At 40.8% G+C, this 23,116-nt stretch overlaps 1 protein-coding gene across 1 annotated transcript in view; it reads right to left on the minus strand.

Moving 5' to 3' along the window:
* Positions 1–481: 481 nt before the first annotated feature.
* The window catches only part of LOC119470597 (translation initiation factor IF-2-like), a 35,476-nt gene continuing 12,841 nt past the window's right edge, over positions 482–23,116 (minus strand). Inside the window, exon 3 of the mRNA XM_037737263.1 lies at positions 482–865. Coding sequence (XP_037593191.1) covers positions 813–865 — 53 coding nt within the window. The 3' untranslated portion in view covers positions 482–812. The remainder of the gene's footprint in view (positions 866–23,116) is intronic.

Here is a 23,116-nt window from a genome sequence, read left to right on the forward strand (position 1 = left end):
AGGCTTGAGCCACTGCACCCGGCCCTGAGTAAGTTTTAAAAGTCACAGATAACAGACATGTATTTGAAAGAAATATTAGTGCATTTCTCAGTACAGATGTTATTCCTTAGCATAATCATTTACAAATATTTTCCAAGGTGCAATTTTGTCATCAAAGAGGCACACTGAATTGTTTTGTGAAGTCTCACTTTTCCACAGAGAAGAAACAATATGAATTCATGTCTTTTGCTGATACATGTACTATTTGCTATCAAAAGAACACATTTTTTAACTGAGAGTACTTCCACTTAGAATCATCTATCATTGGAAGTTCGGGTGAAAATGTATTTCTTTTCTTGGTAAAATAAGACAGAAAAATTACACGGATCTCGAGCTGCCTACGGTAGTCACTAGCTACATGCAGCTATTTAAATTTAAATTACTTAAAGAAAAAATTCACAATGCAGTTCCTCGGTCTCGCTCCCCAGTGTGTAGCGAGTGTGGCGAGCACGGCCACATTAGACAACACAGACACAGAACGTTTCCACCCTCTCGGGCGGCTCTACTGGACAGTGCTGCTCTCGGTGCAGTGGAAGTGACCTCAGGGCTTCACCCAGGTCTGTTACCTGCGACACTTGAATTGGATCGTGTTGCACAGCCTCTGTCCAGTGGTCCTCAATCCTGCATGCACAATAGAGCCACGCAGGGAGATTTTAAAGGGCAGATTTTCAGGACCCACCCCTAGGGATTCTGGCTGAGATTGGTCTGGAATGTGGTTCAGGCACACACATCTCTGCAAGCTCACAGATGATTCCGATATGCTGCTCTAGACTTCACGCAAAATTTGTGTATAGTGCAGTCAAGTTAAGTGGAATATTCAGAGCAGCTGTAAGGCGGAAAGATCACCAAAAGGTTATACCAAAATTGAGAATAAAACTACTAGACAGAAAATCATCAAACACATACAAGAACCAAACAACACAGGACCTATTAGAACCTAATAGCTAAGAACATTCCAAGCAATAATGGCAGACTATTTTTTCTTTCCAAGCACACCTATGAAACGTTCACCAAGTGCCTCCCATTAGACTTACAAACACTGCTTGATCCAAGGGCTTCTCAGGGCCCTTAAGTGGCCGGCTCTGTGTTATAACAGTTTAAGGGGGCACCGGGTGCTACTGCTCACACGGTCCTCCATCAACAGCATTCTTTATCCCTGGAGCAATCCAAGAGAACACCCGGGTGAACACTACATGTTCTTCCAGAGGCTCCACGAAAGGCCTCTTACAGCACCAAGGCTGTCCTCATACCTCAGTATGGGGGCAACAGCCTCTGAGGGAGCGACAGGGTGGTGTCAGGTCCACAAGAAATCTACTTTCATTGATTGAATAATAAATCCCTTTTGCTTAACAGCAGCTGTGTTTCATCTACATACATGACAATAAACACTGAAACGGGCTACATGGAATTGTTTAAATGTACTCCCTTTATTCCTCTCCTCGGTCCAGAAATAGGGTAATGGCAAATTTACACTATTCAAATTTGTCTGAAATTTGTTTTATTAAATTCATTTTATTAAATTTCAGACGAGTCTGAAGATAGTGCTCTCTCGGTAAATATGATCTTTGCAGGAGGTCCTTGTGCTGATTTTGACATTGACATTAGCATGTGTCCTGAAGGAAGGGGAAGAGAAGCCTCATAAGTCTGTGTTCGTGTGAGGAGGACACAGGACCCCACAGGCTCATCAAATCCGTGGGTATCACATTAACTTTTGACCGGGTCCGCATTCAAGTTGTGTTTCACCAGTCACACTGGAAAGTTTTTATTCGTAGATCCAATGTTTAAGTCAATCAGTTTTCATTTCACTTTTGCATGAGCCGCAGCAGATGACTGTAGTCGTGTCTTTCATAGGGAGGTGTGGCTCTTTAGCGCTTATGGCCATAAGTCCCACGGGGCCGGCATGTGAACGTCAGTCAACACACCTGCCACCTTCCTCCACAGGGACCCCAACAGTCTCCAGCTGCTTTGCATACTCTGGTGCTTATCAGAACCATAAAACCAATCAAAAACTGTGCTAAGCTCCGGGCTGCATTCCAATGGTTGCAGAAGTTCTTACTTGCTTATAGATGCATCTTCTTTCTGTTTCCTAGCAACATAACCTCACACTGAGCCTCCATCAGCCTGTGATCACAAAATGAGGCCACCATTCTTGGTGTGAAATCAAGCCATCCCTTACCCGGGTCTTCAGCTTCAGCCTCCACCATCCAGACAAAGCGATCACACACCTACCTGCCCAAAAGTAGCTATTCTCCTCTCACTGCACCCCTGCGACAACCTTGCCCAGCCTGCAGTCTCAGCATCCTCCTGGGTGCTTGGTGCTGTCAGAGGTGAGGACAGCGGGCTGCTCCTGCTCAATGCCACCTTCAGTCTCATGGCCCCCAAACAATTCTGCACATGATAGAGTCATCTAGTCTTTCTTTGATAGTTCTGTCACCTTCTGACCTCTCTTCTCTACCAAATCTTCGATAAAAAGTAGCTCTATCCATTTCCCACCTCCTTCTAACTGAGAGAACTCAAATCCGGCCTCTTCCCCCTTGACTCGACAAGAACTGTCCCCTCATGACAGAATAAAAACTTGTATGCAGGCCGGGCGCGGTGGCTCACGCCTGTAATCCCAGCACTTTGGGAGGCCGAGACGGGTAGATCACAAGGTCAAGAGATTGAGACCATCCTGGTCAACACGGTGAAACCCCGTCTCTACTAAAAATACAAAAATTAGCTGGGCATGGTGGTGCACGCCTGTAGTCCCAGCTACTCGGGAGGCTGAGGCAGGAGAATTGCTTGAACCCAGGAGACGGAGGTTGCGGTGAGCCGAGATTGCGCCATTGCACTCCAGCCTGGGTAACAAGAGCGAAACTCCATCTCAAAAAACAAAACAAAACAAAACAAAACTTGTATGCATAGCAGCAGATGCAAACACACACTCGGGGTTCAATGGCTTGGGGGCATGTTAGAGAAATGTGGGGATTATTTTTCTTCACAACTTCTAGGCTCCAATTCAGCCAGATAAAGTCATACTTTTATATATAAAAATATTTTCTTATAAAAATAGTTTGTGTTTATTCTAGAAGAAAGATCCGAAGAAGGAAATACACGTTACTTGGCTTCCACTACCCAGAGATAAATACAGTTTATGCTTTCGTGCTCCTTTCATGTGTGGACAGAATTAGACTCACACGACGTCCTTGGCCATTTCACCTTGAGCATTTTCATGCTGGTCACTTTACAAATTTCACCACTTCAAAATCTTTTCTCAAATTAAGAAGGTAAAATGTGCTCATGCTTGCACTGAGCAGCTTATGCCGTCTTTACTGCAGTGCTGGGATTGGGAAAGTGGTCGCTCTGGCATTGTGAGTACCTCCTGAAACCCCGGCAAGCCCCTGGCACAGAGAACATGCTCAATAGATATTAGCTACTCTATTAGCCTGTTTTCATACTGCTGATAAAGACATACCTGAGCCTGGGTAATTTATAAAGAAAAAGAGGTTTAATGGACTCATGGTTCCACGTGGCTGGGGAAGCCTCACAATCATGGCAGAAGGTGAAAAGCACATCTTACATGGCAGCAGCCAAGAGAGAAAAATAAGAACCAAGTGAAAGGGGTTCCCCCTTATGAAACTGTTAACTGTCATGAGACTTATTCACTCCCATGAGTGCCATATGGGGGAAACCATCCCCATGACTCAATTTTCTCCCACTGGGTCCCTTCCACAACATGTGGGGATGTTGGAAGCTACAATTCAAGTTGAGATTTGGGTGGGGACACAGCCAAACCATATCAGCTACTATTATTCAGCCAAAAAAATTGACCTGAGATCTATAAGAAAGTTCAGAGTAGTTTAACCTTTGTATTTGGGGAGTATCCATGAAAATCTCTGTCCCAGCACGAGTTAGTCATTTTTTAACCCTCTGAGCAGCCTTCTCCCACCATACACATGAGACCTCTCGAGATCATCGCCTATTCCTCTCCAGGCAGGCCAGGTGTGGGTTCCTTGGACACTCAGCCAAGGAAGCACTGTGCTTATCTGGCTTGTTTTCTGTGCCAAAGTTCCTTTTTGTGACAATGACACTACCTCAAATGAGGATGGGTGTGGCTTGTGTAACAGAGGCGACCTTGGCTCACAGGCTATGACAAAAGCCAAGGTTAGTGCATGGAATGAGGAGCCAATCTTAGAATAAACCCATGCTCTCTACCTTGAAGGACATCTAAGCTGGCTAAGTCATACATCTGAAAGTCTTGTTTGCGTTTGAAGTCAGATTCACTCTTGAGCACACAGATCCTTCACAAGCTGGCTTCCTGATTAACTTCTCCAGCATCACTTGCTAGTATCCCACCGCCAGCCAATACCCTCTCATAACTCCATGCCTTTGCATATGCTGTTCCCTCTGCTTGGAATCTCCCTGCCCACCCACTTCCCCCGATCCCACCCCCAACACCCACTCCTGCTTTGGAACCAGCCTCCAATTCTCGCTGCCCCAGGAAGCCATCCTTCACCCCCTGCTCCCTTGACTTCTGTCTCCTCTTTGCTCTTCCTGTACACAAGCATGCAGGATTTTTATGATATGTGAGCACATTTTTCTGTAGACTGCCTGCTCCTGAAAGATGAGGATGGTGTCTTTTAAATTTTGTGTTCCCACCATCTAAAAGAGTATCTAGTACATAGAAGAAGACGAATACTTGTTGAATGTGTGAATATTCACACACAGTATTTTCTCCATATTGGTGGAATAGATCTTGAGGAATTGTGGCATGTATTACTTTTATAATCTGAAAACAAAAATTTAATAAAAATGTCTAATGTAACCATTTAAAATATTTATTATTATTTTAAATGATAGGACCATAATCTATAAACTGTAATTATTTGTGACGTGCAGAGCTCATCCCTCAGTTGGATGACTGCGTTAAGTCTAATGGCATTTTTTGCACTTAGGATTCACAAATCTATTTTTCTAGAAACAAGCATATAAAAAAATGGTATGATAAGTACACATCACCACATGGCAATCCAAGCACATCCCCAAGTAAATATACCCTTTCTAATCTCAGATTTTCCCGATAGTCCCCACTGAAGACAAGAAGTTTGTTCCAAAAGCGTTTTTATTTTTTGGAAGCACGCCTTTCCTACTTCCCCTTCTGCCCACTATCACCTGTCCAAGTCATGTCCTGCACAGTTCTTTTCAGAAATACAAGGTGTGTGTTGGTGAAATTTTTGTGTACTCAAGTAGACATTAATCTTAGCTGTTCTCTTCAAGTTTCTGGGAAAAAAAAATTCTTTAATTAAACCAATACGTTCTTCAACCATGCTCTAACAGACTCTTCTGCTGGCTCAAGAAAAAAGACCAGGATGACTTTCAAATGGATTCTAGTGAAAGAGAACCCCAATGGCTCTGTTCGACAGAGGCTGGCATTGATAGGTCTGACTTTCTATGGTGAAGTTCTCAGGCAAGAGTGACTCTGCCAAGCCTGTCACTAGAATGTCCCTCTTGGGGCAATGATGCATTCCAGAGCAACCTTACGGCCTCAGCTGGTTCTCTTCTCTGGATCTATCAATTCCAAGCATTATTTGACATAGTCGTTGATTTAGACAAAATACATACTCTGTGCCAACCCTGACCTTTGCAAGTCGTGGGACACTCTATCATTCAATCAACGGAGAACTGAAGAATGATTTTCTGTTTCTCGCATCTCCATTACAGATTTTAGTATGGTGTTCTTAATATATCTCGAACCTCTTGACCTCTTATTTTAAAATTCTTCAGTGGCCCTGTTTGCTGTTGTTTCTTCCTCAAAAAGGAAAAAGTGTAATGCACCAATAAAAGACACCATGGCCAGGCCAGATGTAACAGCGCAGAGAATGTGCCCTGAGACACACCCTTCCTGCAGGCTGGTCCTGTCTGCTCCACACTGGGTCTAATGGAATTATTTGGAGATTATTTCCAAGGGTGGAAGGGACATTAGACATTGCATTCTCTCCTGATCTCTGTGTCAGTGGTTGGCATGGTTCCTTGGCAGAAGATCAAGGAAGTGTGTCATGTTCTTAGCAAGCTAAGCTAACTGGTTCATGTCAGGGTTTATTCACTGGGCACTGCTTTTGGTAACATGCCAAATGCAATGACCTCACTTACTACTCCCTAAAATATATGCTGCAGATTCAGATTTGATTCTACACAGTGGTCAAATCCAATTCAAGTGAAACTGAACATAATACAAAACATTCCTAAGACTTAGCTGTCAATCCAAAATTTTTCAAGTAATATTTGATACAATAGGATTTTGGCACAAAAAACTAATTTGGACAATCCTTTGAGTTTATAGGTGTCCTCAAGGCCTTTTCCATTGGCACTACCCTCAAATTTTGCACTATAAAAATGACATGCTTGATTTCCTCCTTCCCCCTATTGGGGTACTTAGGATTGGATACAACACTTAGGCTGTATTAGCCTTCCAGCACTAATGCCCCCATCATTTTCTTCCTCCCAGCCCGCCTCCCAACGTCCACACACGCCAGGGGCCACCTGCACCACACTCCTCCCCTGCCTGAGCTCACGACCTCATCACAGATGCTCCCACCTCCCTCAGGCAGTCCGAAAATAATAATTCACCGTTCATAATACACAAGCTCACTGGATACCACCTCCACGAGGCTGCGCAAACCCAGAGCCAGAGGACGGGGTCTGTGTGCTGGCCGGCCAGGCCTGCCAAGATGGCAGCCTCACGCTCTCAAAGCTCTGACATGATCTCTGACTCACTCCTTTTTTTCCAGCTGTCCCGTCAGTCACCCATACTGGCGGTTCTGTCAAAATGCTCCCTGCATTTCTTCTCGTCAACTACATAGCTCCTTCCCAGATTCAGAACCGCATGGCTTTGCTCCGGTGACATTCCCTGGGTGGCTCTGACTCCAGGCTCTGCCTTGAACCTGCAGTGAGTGCCTCTGCTTTCCTCATACCCCTGCTCTGCCGAAAGTCAGGGCTCTTTAATCCCACTGTTTAACTATACGTTCCTCTGCTTAGACCAAGCCCGCCTCGATCTGATCCAATGACTGAACCTTATGTCTTCCTATTTTGCAGCATGCACCCTTGTTCCATCAGCCCAGCCTCCTCACGGCTGATCAGCCACCATTTCACTTTGTCCTCAGTATCTGACGTGGACTGCACAGCCCCCATCCTTCCTTTAACCGTACCTGCATGAAACTCTCCATTCAGCTCTGGGGACAATGGTGTCTCTGAGAAAAAGAGTCCTCAGTGACCACTCGGCAGTTTGCCCTAGGTCAGCCTTGCTGCTCATCTAAGTCTCACGTTTCATTCCTGCCCTGCCCTCTGCCGAGTCCTTCCCTGCTTTCAATACCGAGGCTCTGCTTTTTGCATCAATCTGCACAGCCATATCCTTCTCCAGCCTTCCCATTGCGTTTTGGCTTCACCTTTTTTCCCATGCTAGCCCTTCAAGTGTCTGCAGAGCTGCCATTTGAGGCCGCCAGCAGGGCAGGGCCCAGTCGTGCTCCCCGGGCCATGAGTCTCCGTCCTCGGCATGTTGACAACACCTTTGGATCACCTGCCCAGCTCCTTGGGCTTCTCTGTCCTCTAAATCCTGACCCTGTTCTGGCCCTTGCAGGGGATACGCCCTTTACTTAGGATGACTTGTCCTTCCTTCATCCATATCCCAATTGCAACCAGACTTCAAGGGCAAGTCGCATCTTCTCCTAAGTCCCTCCCTTCCCTACCATCTCTACTCAGGCTCCCAGAGAGCTCCTTCTCCTCAAAACTGGGGCACTTGTAGTCTGTACAGACTTACTTAACACTTTGCTTATTTATTCTAAAAGGCAGTATTGTTCTGCAAGTACTTGACACGAGTCACTGTGTAAGGCAACAAGGAAGGAAAAAAGGCCAAGACCATCCTCCCCCTGAGAAAGCATCATCCTACGGGAGGGAATGTGGTCCAGGACGACAGATGAATGACAAGCTAAGGGAGGTGTGCCTCGGTCAGCCTTCCTGGGCTGAACCTGCGTCTGCAAAAGAAGCACATGGGCCAGCAGAGTCCACTCCACACGCCACACCACCGCCATAGCCACTGTGCTAAAAACTCTCTCAGAACTCCTTCCGGTCACTCCAAAGTCTACCTTCTTTATTTTTAAGGCCTTTTCCTATTGGCTCCAGCCTCATGCGCACACTTTGCCTTCACACATCCTCTGTCCCTGACCCGCGGAGCCCCAGCACTTCCCGTGTGACTCTGGGCTTTTGCACATGCTTCGCCTACAGCAGAATTTCTGGATCATCCTTCAAGATCCAAATTAAATATTATCCCTTTCTTGTGAAAACTCACCAAATGCTCCCGCAGAACTACTTACTCCTCACTGTCCCAGCATGACCTTTATCCACTCTCAGTCAACAAAGTACTACCACTTACCCATGAACATATGTCTCCACCACTGGACTGTGAGTTCTTTGGGGAACAAGCATATGTGCTTATCTGTGGTGCCCACCACAGTTCCTTATCACAGGTACATGGTGCTTAATGGGCTAGGCCCTGCCAGAGAGGAAATGGACCTGGACATTTTATATGCCCACTCTACTTGTGGCCAGTGTTTCCAGGGTACCTTGAGCTGTTCAGTGAAAAGCATGGTCTCATTCTGAAATAAGCATGGAACAGCACTTAACTTGTCGTTCCGAATCTGGAGAGCTGTAATGCATAAGAACATGTTTAAAGCTCTAGAAAGTCTCATCTAACGAAAACTACCTACATATAAGTAAATGTCGCCTACACTTATTTAACCATCCCACACCCAGTGCCTAGTAACACCCTGCAGACCACCCTTTGGAGCTCCTGGGACAGAGGCTATAAAGTGGCCCAGCTTTGGACGATTGAGGACAAGGTTCCAGGTCTGGAAGGTCATACATGAAGCAGAGGCCACAGTCCGGTCCTAGCAGTTGTCCACATGTGGAGGTCAAGATCAGTCCTCAAAGGCAGGCAAACAGGGTCATGGCAAAGCTTGGAGCAGGCGTTTACGCAGCTGCTCAGGCAGGTGCGCAAGGTAGCCGTCTCTGCTGCCAACCTGTGGTGCTGGCAGGGAAGTTCAGGCTCTGAGACAACTGCCAAGAGTAGATGGGCCCCAGTTCCTGACGGATTAAAAGAGGTGAGTTCGTCACCAGCACACGGCAAGAATCCAAGTACTGAACCTGGGGCGCAAAGACAAAGGAAAGCTGCAACAAGGTCCCATCGAGACATGCCCAGAGTTGGAGAGGCCTGGGTTCTGAGCCAGAGAACTTTGGCGACGTACCTAGGAGGCCAGGTAGCTTGTTACAGTCTAAGGACAAGCACAAATTCCCCGGTGGGTCAGTGGAGAACCATCCCTCCTGAGCAAGTGGTCATTTGGCTACAGCCCAAGACAGGTTGAAAAAAGCCAAAACGAAGAGTGAGGAGTAGGCTGGAGCCATCTCATGGAAGCTTGGATTGTCTTCTATCCACATAACTTGGCGGGAGAGGAGCTGTACTTGCAGAGGGTGCACAGAGGCTTGGGACGCGAGAGATGGTGGCCCTGTACACAAGCTGATGGTGGCTTTTCTTTGGTTAGGCAATAAGAAGGGGAAATGGGAAGTCTGAGAGAGAGAACTGACAGAATCTAGCAGTTGATTCAATGTAGAATCAGGATTTTTAAACTACAAGGACATCAGAAATGTTATTATGGAAAGGGAGACCATTTGACTTAGGCATCAGAGGACCAGTCTCAGCCAGTAAAAATTGTGTGACCTTGGAAAAGTTAGGCCTCATTTCTTTAGGTATCAGTTTCTGCATCTGTGAAATGGGGCTAATAATGCTGCGCACCTGACAGAGCCGCTGTGAGAATCAAAAATGTAAAGCTCTGGGCACAGTCCCTGGCGAATACATGCTAAACCCCTGCTGCTGAGAGTTTAAAACAATTGGTTGACCAAAACATCTCCATCGCAAGGAAAACCTGATTAGGGACTTTAAAAAATAACACGTCTGAGTTTAGACATTTTGAGCAGAGGTAGTGGCTCTAGTGAGCACACATCTGGAAATACAGATGTGTATTTTTGCCACACTGGGGAGAGATTAGAGGAAAGCTACAGGCTGGGAAATGATCTTCATCAACATAATTGCCACAGCCTTGAAAAAAATGCAATCCCCATGGCAGAGACAACTGGAAAAAGAAGAAAGAAATCTAGTAGCAAACCACAGCGAGTGTCTGAATTTCAGAGTGACAGAAGACACTAGGGACCAAGGAGGATCTCTGTGGTTAACACAGGATCACACAGAATCAAAGTACTTGAGGAGATGAGACGCTGACTGAAAAAGGAGAAGCTTTTAATAGTATTACAGAACGGACTAAGTTCTAAGAAGATCAGGACTGAGAGAGTGTAATTAGGGCTTGCCTATTAAGATGTTACTAGCAAGCTTTGGGAAAGCATTCTTAGAAAAGTGGCAGAAAACGAAAAGATTAAGGAACAGGTATTTGGCAGCGAGCCATAGGCTTTGGCTACTGTCTAATCTTGAGAAGAAGAGTTTATTACTGAAGGACAGGAAAAGAGAAGATGGAATAGTAGCTCAAGAAGACAAAAGACCAAATTCTACCCAGCAACTTCCAATTATATCTTTTTGGTTGAAATCATGTCATGTGGCTACCCCAAGTTGCAAGGGAGGCTGGGAAAATTTTTTTTTTTAATTTGGCACAACATAATCAGTGTTGGAGTTCTGATGGTAAGAAAGACAGTGAAACTGACTGGAGAATTAGTATGCAAGTATGTTTCATTGTAGAACTAAGCATGTGCTATAATTATAAGCTGCAATGTCATAAATCTTGTTCCTCTCAAAACAGATAACTAGTCTAACCTCAGGAAAATAGATTCAAATGTCTCGCATGCTACCAGTTGCCCCAGGTATGCTCCATTTTAGATACATTCATATTTGTAGTATGATCTTCTACAGTTTTTATGTTCCTGGAATTTCTCATTGCCTTCTCTTTTTTCCCGTTGAGAAAAGACGTCTAATAATTTCTAACATTTTCCTTGTTCTACTTATTGCTTAGAGTCAATCCACTTTTTTCTCCACAATATTCTTTCTAGAGCTCACTGCCATCCCAACAGGGCCTCATAATTTCTTCCTTCTTTCCTCCCTCCCTTTCTGTCCTCTTTTCCTTCTTCCGTTATTCTCTCTTTCCCCACCCCCTCATTCTCTTGTCTCCTATTCTGAAGGACCTGAGGGCACAGAGCTGAGTTAATGACAAAATTTACACATATTGATTTATTAGTTAGTTGGTTATTTTTAATAATGCTCATCTACAAACTCATCACCTGCATAAAAGTCAGAATCTTTACGAAGATCATACATATAACCATCTGAACCCTTCTCATCCAGATCTGCCATCCAGCACCCCATAAAGAAGGTAACCCGCAACCTGAATTCACTGTGCATCATTCCCAACTATTCCATTTGATATATATCCATCACATCTCTACACATTCTTATCCAAAAAATACACTGTCTTTATTTGGGCTTTCTGAGGAAATCTGAGACAAGGATTTAAATGAAAGTAGCCCATTTGGGAAGTAATAACACCAACAGAGTAGTGGACAGGAACTACAGCCAAGAAAAGGGTTATAATTATTTCAGCTTTCCCAGTGGATGGACGAGGGCTCCGGATCCCATGGAAAGCACTGAGAAATGGTGCAAATGCTTGTCTCAGAATTATTCTATCCAAACAGTGGGGACAGCGGAGTTATTTCTGCACTAACTCCAAGAAGTCACAGGTCGAGGGATGTTCCTGGAGTGTGTTAATTCTTCAGTATTTCTGGCCCCCTTCTTGGGTAAAATGGTATTTCAGTGAGACCTTGTTTTGCATTTTTCTCACTAATAATATTCACATATTTGTTGCTCCCATGTGCTTCTCTTGTTAACAATATTTTCATGTCACCTATGTTTCCCCTTGAGATGTGTTTTCCTCATTGATATGTAGGAGCTATTTAATACCAAGTGTTTGTTGATTATGTACATGGCAAATAGCTCCCTGTTTATTTCTTAACTTTCAGGTCCTTTAAGGGGTATTTTGATGAATAAAGTTATTTATTTTACTTTAGCCTACGTTATCAACACTTGACTTTATAGTCCACAATTCTGTGTTTTGTTTAAGAAATCTTTACTTCTCCAAGGTATAAAATACTGACCTATATTTTTCATATGGGTTTCAAAGTTTTGTTTTTGAAAGTCCTTAATTTAAATGAGGTTTGTTTTGTAATAAGGCGAGGTGGGGATACACTTTCAACTTCTTTCACTTGGAGACGCGTTGTTTTCAGTTCCCTCTTTCAGCTCCGTTCTCTACTGGTACTATGCCACCTTTTTCTTATCCCCAGTGCCAAACGTGGAAATCTATTTCTGGGCTCCCTGTGTATTTCCATTGATTGGTGAACTAATAACACTACTGTCTCAATTACTCTAGATTCATAGTAAATCCCGACAATTTGCAAGGGAAGTGTCCTTCTCTGAAGAAATGTTTTAACTATTTCAGCCCTTAACTTTTCCATATAAGATTATTGCATGCTATGAAAAACACTTGAGTTTTTAATTGGAATTATTTTTAATTTATAGATCAATTTGGAAATAACTGAGATATTATTCTATTAAAATTCCTATTCAAGACCAGATGAGCTCCCTATTTACTTGGGTCTTCTTTAATATTTCATAACAGAGCTTTAACATTTTCCTTGAAGAGCTAATTAGCTTTGCTGTATAACAAGCAACCTCAGGCCGGGCATGGTGGCTCACGCCTATAATCCCAGCACTTTGGGAGGCCAAGGTGGGTGGATCACCTGAGGCCAGGAGTTTGAGAACAGCCTGACAAACGTGGAGAAACCCCATCTCCACTAAAAATATTTAAAAATTAGCTGGGTGTGGTGGTGCATGCCTGCAATCCCAGCTACTTGGGAAGCTGCAGCAGGAGAATCGCTTGAACCCAGGAGGCAGAGGTTGTGGTGAGCCAAGACCATGCCATTGCATTCCAGCCTGGGCAACAAGAGCAAAACTTTGTCTCAAAAAAACAACAAAAAAAGAAAAACCCAACCTCAAATTTTTAGTGACTTATAAAAATATTTATCACTAAATAATTAAAGTTCTCTGATACTCTTAAAATGTAAAGAATATTTTCTCTTTACATTTTCTAGTTGTTTGCTGCTGGTGTATAGAAATGCAGCTAACATTTATATATTAATCTTATTATTTCAAATAATGTCTGTAGATTATTTTAGGCTGATTATGTAAATGACCACAGCACTTGCAAATATCAGTCATGCGCCACGTCACAGTGGGGATGCTTTCTGAGAAACGCACTGTTAGGTGATTTTGTTGTGAGAACATCACAGAGTGTACTTACACAAACCTAGGTGGTAGAGCCTGCCACACACCTACACCGTATGGTGTAGCCTACTGCTGCTAGGCTACAAATATGCACAGCAGGTAACTGTACTGAATACTGTAAGCAATTGTAACATTATAGTAATTGTGTATCTAAATACATCTGAACATAGAAAAGGTACAGTAAAGAGTACAGTATAAAAGATTTTAAAATGGTATACCTGCATAGAGCACTTACCATAAACAGAGCTTACAGGACTGAAAGTTGCTCTTTGGTGAGTGAGTGGTGGCTGAGTGGTGAGTGAATGCGGAGGGGTAGGATATTACTGTATACTATTGTAAACTTTATAAACACTGTATACTTTGGCTACATTAAATTTATTTTTAAGGTATTTTTCTTTCTTCAACAATACACCAGGGGGTGAGGGATTGGGGAGGGATAGCATTAGGAGAAATACCTAATGCGGATGACACCACGGTACGTGGATACCTATGTAGCAAACCTGCACGAGCTGCACACGTGCCCCAGAACTTAAAGCATAATAAATAAATAAATAAAACAATACACCTTAGCTTACTGTAACTTTTTTACTTTATAAACTTTAAAATCACTGAACATATTTTACTCTTTTGTAATAATACTTAGCTTAAAACACAAACACATCATGCAGCTGTACAAAAATATTTTACTTATTTACTGCCTTATACAAGCTTTATTCTATCTTTAAAATTTTATTTTTTACTTTTTAAGCTTCTTTGTTAAAAACTAAGACATAAACACACACATTAACCTGGGCCCACGCAAGGTCAGGGTCATCCGTAATACTGTCTTCTACTTCCGCATCTTGTCTCACTGGAAGGTTTTCAGGGTTAATAACATGCATGGAACTGTCGTCTCCTCAGATAACAATGCCTTCCTCTGAATACCTCCTAAAGGACCTGCTGATGCTGTTTTACACTTAACGTGTTTTTATAAATAGAAAGAGTATTCTCTAAAGTAATAATTAAAAGTATAGTATAGAAATATAAAAAAATGACCCAGTAACATGGTCATTTATGATCAAGTATATGCTATATTTTTAAAAGATTGGCAACACAGTAGGTTTACACCTGCATCACCACCAACACGAGAAATATGTTGTGCTGCAACTTTACAATAGCTGTGACATGATTAGACAATAGAGATTTTTCAGCTTCATCATAATCTTAGGGGACTACAGTTCTATATGCAGCCTACCATTGACCAAAAAGTCATCATGTGATCATGTGGTGCGTGATTGCAATGAGCATTTACTTTCCTCCTCTCAGTCCTGTACTTGTAATTACTTTTTCTTGTCTTGTTGCACTGGTAAGGCTGCCCAAGCAATGTTGACGAGAAGTGGTTATAATGAATATCCTTATTTCTTTTGTGATTATAAAGATGTTTTTAATATCTCTATGCAGAATATTGCCTTTTAAATTGTTAAATAAACATATTCGATCAAGTTATTTGCTAGTTTTAAATATATATCTATATGAATGCTAAAGTTAATAAAATACTTTCTCTGGTATAGATTAACATGATTATATGGCTTCTCCCTCCCCTCCTTTTGTTTTGTTAAGAGACGGAGTTTTTCTCTGTCACCCAGGCTAAAGTCCATTGGTGTGATTATAGCTCACTGCAGCCTCCAACCCCTGGGCCAAGTGATCCTCCCACCTCAGCCTCCTGAGTAGTTGGGACCACAAGTACCTGCTATCATGCCCAGCTTTTTCCCCATTTCATGTTAGTGCAGTGAGCTATATTTATAGATTTCATATTAAATCATCCTTACATATCTGAAATAAACTCAAATTGGTCATAGCATATTGCCTTTTGTAACTTTGTTAGATTTGAGTTGCTTGTATTTATTTAGGATTATTGCATCTATGTCAGTAGTAAAGTGAGCTGCTAATTTTTCTATAATGTCCTTGTCACCTGTAAAACTAAGTTGTAAAACCACTTGACCCTAATTCTTTTGTGTGGGAACATTATTACCCATTGCTTCGATCTCTTTAATAATGATAGTCCATTTTTGAATCAGTTATTATAATTTTTATATATTTTCAAAAGTTATGAAGTTTTGTATTATTTGATTATTTTCTACCATTTAGACAATATTTTGTGTTTTTAATTGACATGAATATTCTTACTATATTTATAAAAATGAGACTTTTTATTTATAAAAGTGAGTTTTTTAGTTTTATACAAAATGAGTTTTGTGATTTTTATCAGCTGTTTTAAAGCTTTCAGTATATTATGAACTTCCCTAGTCTTCTTCAACATTGAAAATAATTTCATATTATGAAAAAATAAATATAAAATGCAATCATTTGGGAGCTAGACATTTCACCTCTTTACAACAGATTTTAATACCTTGAGTACCAGGAGAAGCCCCAGCTATAAACACATTGTATCTGTTCTTTTATAGTTTTATATGTATTATGCTTTTGAAATTTTTCTTTCAACTTAACTGTCCAACTTGTTATTGTTTAATTTTTTTTTAATTAGAGATGATGTTTCACCATATTGGCCAGGCTGGTCTCCAACTCCTGACCTTGCGATCCACCCGCCTCAGCCTCCCAAAGTGCTGGGATTACAGGCGTGAGCCGCCGCGCCCAGCTAACTTGTTATTCTGTATTATTGAATCACCAGTTTAAAATATTTAGAAGCTATCTTGTTAAGTACATACATGTTTAAAACAGAGATATCAGCTTGGTATGTTGAATAACCTTTTCTATCTATAATATGAAAAAGAATAGGACTTAAGACCATAAGCACTTATAGGGTTGGAAGGGATCACTACATAATGAGAAAAGGTTGGTGGCTGACCTATTTTTTTCCATCCTTACAGTTTCAACTTTTGCATGTTCATATTTTTTTGACAGTAGGTTTCCTTCATTTACATATACTGACACCACTGATGTATCTGGGCTGGATAGTTGATAATACATCTGCCCAGATTCTCGTGGATCCTTTTCAGCCATTTTTGCTCGGCTCCCACTGTCAGTGTGTCAGTGTGTTTTTTATTTCCAGTGGGAATACTTGTCACTGTTTCCCCTAGTACCCACTTTGCCCCCAGACCCTCATAGAGCCTTCATCAGTGAATGATGGGGGTGAGAACATGAAAGCTACACATTGACTAAGAGGACAGAGAAGGAAAAACACAACCAGACAGTTTATAGTAAGACTTAATATCACCTCCAGAGTTGCTCTTCCAGGTCACCCGGGAGCCACCACTGCAGGTTCAGGAGACTGTGCCTTGCTTTGCTTCATTCTTGCCCATGTTCGGTTTTTCCCACTCCACTGCCAGTTTCCCCTGGAACAATTTCTTTAGTGAAACATTTATACAAATATTCTCATCTTACAGTGTGCTTCTGGGGAATCTCAAAACCATCTCAAAACCCACTTTCACAATCTTAGTTTATTATTTCAGTTCTCTCCTACTTTTTCCATCATTTAATTGGTCTTGCTTTTTTTTTTTTTTTTTGGAAGTGGGGATATTGACATCTACACCTTACTCCCAAAGAAGAATCTTAATACACTTTCAAATAACTCTGATTCCTCATTCTTTGTTGGTTTAAAATTCAGAGTTATTATACATACATTTTTCTCTTTTTCTTTAATTTTATGTTTTAGAGAAAACAATACATTTTACCAAAGAATGAAAACCCAATTCCTTCATCTATGTCCTGCAGTGTCTCTGGATTTTCTTCTCTCCACTTACATCAATATTTCAGCCCTAAATGTTCCCAAGTCACATCTCTGTGTGGCAAAGCTCCTGAGGCTTTCTATGCCTGAGAATACCTTATCATATCTCTGAATTTGAATGATGATTTGTCTGGATATAAAATTCGAGATTCTAAGTTGTCAGTGTGTTGGAAATCCTACTTTGTTGTCTTCCGCATCAAGCTGATACAGAAAGAGATCTGATAACAATGTGATTCTTGGGCTTGTGATTGGTTTTGTCACTGAAGCCTTCAAATTTCTCTTTGCCTTTGACATTAAGTCTTACTATAAAGTGTCTGGTTGCGTTTTTCCTTCTCTCTCCTCCTGGACACTATGATTTCTTTGAAACAGAAGTCTTTCATCCTTAATCCGGGAAAACTTTTCTCCCTTGTTTCTTCAAATACTTCTTTATCTCCATTTATATTTCCTTTCTGGGACAACTATTATCTGAGTATTACCACCTCTATTCCACTGCATATCTTTTGGGTTTGTATACAATATTTTTCTGTTTTTTCCTTTGCAGAGATTTTTTTCAATTTGTCTTCTAACTCATTAATTCAATCCTCTGACACATCCTGTCTGCTACTCATCCAATGACAGTATTCTTTAAGTATTATTTTTGATACCTAATATTCTGCTTAGTTCTTTTTAGTATCTTTATTGTTCTTGCTTAATATTACTAATTTTTCACCTTATCTCACCTGGTATATTTATTGGCCTAATTTAACTTCTTTGTCCTCTTAACATTTTTACGTTGGACAGAATCTAAAATCCAGCATGTTGCTTTCAGTTTTGAAAGAGCCCCCTCAAATGATTTATTGCTGTGTAAGTGCATGAACCTTTGAAGCTTTGGAGAGTCTGCCAGGCTATGTGGAAGGTAAGATCCGCAGCTTGCCTGAACCCTAGAGTGGGAGGTGAACATGCCCAGAGAGGAGGGCCCTGAAGGCTGTAAACTACCACCACTGCCCACAGTCAGAACTGTATCCCTGTCCCCAGCAAGAAGCACAATTGGTTTTCTCATCATCTTTCTCCAGACGTTCATCCTTCTTTTCCCTACTGTAGTTGTGACCCTTGCTTCTCCTTCCTGCCATTGTTTGTTGATCGCTCTGCCACAGTGTGGTCAAAAGAACATCTGCGTTGACGTCTCCTTTGGGTGCCTATTAAAAATGCAATTTCCTGGTCTCGACTTCAGGCCTATTAATCCAGACTCTCCAAGTGAAGCCAGGAAAAGTGAATGTTAACAAACTGTCCCGGAGCGTCATATAGGTATTAACAATTCACAATTGTCGTTAGTCCTTACTGTTATTTTTGCTCTTTAGTAGCCTTATTAAGGGAGCTGGAGAGCTGCTAAAGTAGGACTAGACTTAAACTGTGTGACTTAAACAAGACCTTAATGTATTATTGATATCATTGATTTGTGTGATGCCTAGGCCCCATTAATAGAAACAAACAGGGAGGAGTCTAGCACACTTTCTTGCAAGGGGCCAAATGACATCAATGATCTTAAAAAAAAAATCTTAAATCCCACTAGTCCTCATCACATGCCCTCTTAGCAAACATGTATTGACAGAAAAATAAGGAAGGTCCCTCTTCACACATGCCCACTTCCCCTTTGACCTTCTTTGTCATGTTTCACACTGCACAAAAGCCCTCACCCGAAGCTGAGCAGATGTCAGTGCCTTGGTTCCTATACAGCCTGCAGAACCATGAGTTAAATAAACCTCTTTTCTCTATAAATTACCCAGCCTCAGGTATTTATAGCAACACAAAATGGATTAAGATAGAAAGTGTGGATTATTTTGTGTTGATGAATCATGCTGTCTAGTGAAAGAATATAGCCAAACAATTATCAAAGGTTATAAAACTGAACTGTAATAAGGAAGCTTAGAGTACCTAGGAAACTGTCTCTGTGGCGGAAGAGTCCTTTGTTCATGCTTCAGAAAGCAGCAGCTTACATTCATTTCAAGAATTTTTCTAGCAGCATTATTCATTATATCCAAAAATAGGAGAAAACTGAAATGCCCATCAGCAGTAGAATGAATTCATACAGTATAATATATTAGCATTATATAGCAGTGAAAATAAACTCACTGTAGCTCCATGCTACAACATGGACACATCTCAAAAACATAATTTTGAATGAAAAAGGTGGACACAAAAGAGTACATGCTATATGACTCCTTTTACATAATGTTCAGAAAACAAGGAAAACTAAACTATAGTGTTTAGGAATTCAAGCTTAGATGGCAAAAGTATAAAGAAATGTAGGGAAATTATTTTCATGAATGTTTCCTCTAGGGAGAAGAGAGGATTAAGTCAAGGTCATCCACCACTCCACACAGGCCCTTCCTCACCAGCGATCTTACCTGTTTATTCCAACAAGGGAGATGGAGAAGCTGTGTTTGTGCCTTACTCACAATTCTCCGTGAATGTCTTATTGCCTGGGAAAGCAATGTGGGTCTTACTTTCTTTTTTTTCTTTTTGTAATGCCATTTCTGATGAGCATGAATAAGTCCTCCTTTTCTTAAGTAAAGGACAGCACAGATTTGATGTCAGCCATCAAAGATCTTCTAAGCCTTGCTTATCATGCCTTACCTCTGTTGCCACATGTCTCCCAGGGATCAATTGAATGTGACTATGAGTAGCTCTTCATGCACATCATTTAGTGTCACTTCTGGGACTTGGGGGTTTCTGACTTCCAGTCCTCTTTCCTATAATGTATTTACATATTCAATAAATAATTATGAACACCTACTTTATGCCAGGCAGTGTTCTGGGTGCTAAATATACAGTAGCAGACAAGAGAAAGTTTATGTTTTCATAGAACTTTCAGTTCAGTATGTAAGATGGAAAGGTGGATTGTGCCAGGTACCCAGGAGGCTGACGTGAGAGGACTGCTTGAGCCCAGGAATTTGAGACCAGCCTGGGCAACACAGTGAGACCCTGTCTCTATTAAGCTTTTTTTTAAAATTACTGATATAATTTAAAGTAGAGGTGAATACTAGAAAAAATGTACCAGGGGAAAAAAATAGAAGCAAAAGCACATGGGGCAATACTATTTTGACATGTAGAGGCCAGAAAAGGCGTCTCTGAGGAGGTAAACACAAAGTTGAAGGATGTACCATCACAGAGAGATCAAAGTTTTCTATAATTTCCTTGCATATGCTATGGTGTGACTTCATTTTTCACCCAAGTGTGTTAGGTTGCTCAAATAAACTGCTTTAAAAAAAACAAACAAACAAAAAACAGATCTAAAGACCATGTCCATTCTTCACAGTCCTTGAATTAAGCATCACCCAAACCATAGCTCATGGGTCACCTACCTGTTAATATCTACGTATGCCTTCACTCCACAATGGCAGCCTTCAGTAGCTGGGACAGAGACCACATAACCCAGAAAGCCTAAAACATCTACTCTCTGGCCCTTTACAGCAGCAGTCCCCAAACCTTTTGACACCAGGGACTGGTTTCATAGAAGACAATTTTTCCACGTACCAGGGGTGGGAAATGGTTTCAGGATGATCCAAGCGCTTTACACTTATTGTGCACTTTATTTCTGTGATTACATTGTAACATAAAATGAAGTAATTATACAACTCACCATCATATAGAATCAGTGGGAGCTCTGAGGTTATTTTTCTGCAACTAGATGGTCCCATCTGGGGGTAATGGGAGGCAGTAACAGATCATCAGGCATTAGATTCTCATAAGGAGTGTGCAACCTAGATCCCTTGCACGTGCAGTTCACAATAGGGTTTGTGCTCCTATGAGAATCTAATGGTGCCACTGATCTGATGGGAGGTGGAACTCGGGCAGTGATGTGAGTGACAGGGAGCAGCTGTAAACACAGATGTAGCTTCGCTCACTCACCTGCCCTCACCTCCTGCTGTGTGGCCGTTTCTATCAGGCCAAGACAAGGGTTGGGGGCCCCTGCTTTACAGGAAAAAATGTGCTGATCCCTGGTTTAGATCATTGATTTTCAAATTTCATTCTATTTAAAACCATTAGTTTTCCTCTAAGCACTTCTTTAGCTGCATTTAACTGGCTTTAATCTGATATACAGTATTATCATTTGATTCAAACTATTTTCTAAGATTTGCTGTAACTTATCCTTTTACCAATGGGTTATTTAGAAGTATGCTGCTTAATTGCTAACCTATTGGAGATTTGTCTAGTTACATTTCTGTTTTGGATTTTCAGTTTAAAATCACTGTAGTCAAAGAACACAGCCTAAATGTTATCAATCATTTGAAAACATTTTAGGACTTTTAGGACTTAAATTAGGGGCCACTATACGGTATGCTTTGGTAACAGTTCCCTGTGCATATAAAAAGAAAATCCGATCTGCAACTGTTAACTGTGGTATTTTACGTAGTCAATTTGATTAATTTAATGACTCATGCTGTTCAAATATTTTATATCCCTGTTGATTCTTTGACTGCTGTTCTAATACTGAGAAGTGTGTGTGAAAATCTCCAACTATTATTATATGATTTTAGATGTTTCCTCTTGTAGTTCTGTTACATTTTGAAATACATATTTTGAAGCTATTAGGTGCATATAGGTGAAATATCACATACAGAATATTTTATGATTTTTCTCTGTTTAATTGCTACTTTTATTATTACAAAATGTTCTTGTGTTCTTCTAGTGATTTTTCTTACCTTAAAGTCTATTAGCCTGATGTTATATATTAATAATCAACTCTCTTATTTATAGCTATTGTTTGCATGTTATTCTTCTATCCTTTTACCCTCCATTTCACTGTATTCTTACATTTCAACTGCCTTTCTTATCAATAGCACATACTTGGGTCTTGTTTTTGTATCCAGTATAACAATCTGTCTTTAATTGAAATGTTTAGTTACACATATACCATGTGACTAATAAAAGAGATGGATTTATATCTGCAGTCTTGCTATTTATTTTCTATTAACTCTATCTATTTTTATCTCATTTTTCTCTTCTGTCTTCTTTTGAATAATCAACTTTTTTGCTATTCTGTCATTCTCCTCTATTAGGTATTCTTGGATATTTTAACAGTTAGCTAGAGATTCAATACAAATTCTTCACATATTACAGTCTACCTTAAGGTAGTTGTTTTTACCACCTCCTGAGGGTGTAAGAACTTTACAATACATTGAATCAACTCACTGTCCTCAGTCTTTGTGCTATTGCTGGCAAATATTTTTACATCTGTATATTAGGCATTTCACAATACATCATAATGATCATTTTTAACAGTTATTACTTGTTTGTATTTTTTAGATATATTTACCCAATCCAGTGCTCTTTATTACTCTTTCTTGCAGTTTTATGCTTTCATCCAGGATAACTTTCTTTCAGCCTGAAGAGTCTATTTTAAAAAAATTTCTTCTAGAAAAAATCTACTGGCCATGACTATTTTCAACTTTTTTTGGTCTAAAACATTTTTATTTTCCATTTATTTATGAAGACTATTTTCTCTGAGTATAAAATTTTAGGTTGGCTGCTTTTTCTCTCTCAGCTTTCAGAGATGCTATTCTATTTTTTCCTGGCACCTATAATTTCTGATAAAAAGTCAGCTGTAAGTTTTATTGTTGGTCCTTTAAAGGTTATGTGTCTCATTTCTCTGACTATATTCAGGGCCATCTCATTATCTTTGGTTTTTAGCAGTCTGACTGTGGTGTGCTTCAGTGAGGTTTTCTTTTACTCTACCTAAGGTTCACCAATCTTCAGTCTGTGGGTTGATAGCATTCAACAAAAGAAAAGAACAGCAGCTACCATTGAAATCTCCACCTGATTAGATGTATGATCATCCCCACTGTCATTCTCCAATATCCATCTGATTTTTGCACAAGCCAAACAAGCAAGTTAAGTGGGAGAGGTAGTAGAAATCGACAGACCTATATCTTTCCAAATTTTGGTGGTGGCAGTAATTACTATGATTCCCCTTGAGGCATGGTATTGCTTTTGGATTATCTTTTCAAATA

This window comes from Cebus imitator, unplaced genomic scaffold, assembly GCF_001604975.1.
Source record: "Cebus imitator isolate Cc_AM_T3 unplaced genomic scaffold, Cebus_imitator-1.0 Scaffold36, whole genome shotgun sequence".
Classification (NCBI taxonomy): Eukaryota; Metazoa; Chordata; class Mammalia; order Primates; family Cebidae; genus Cebus; species Cebus imitator.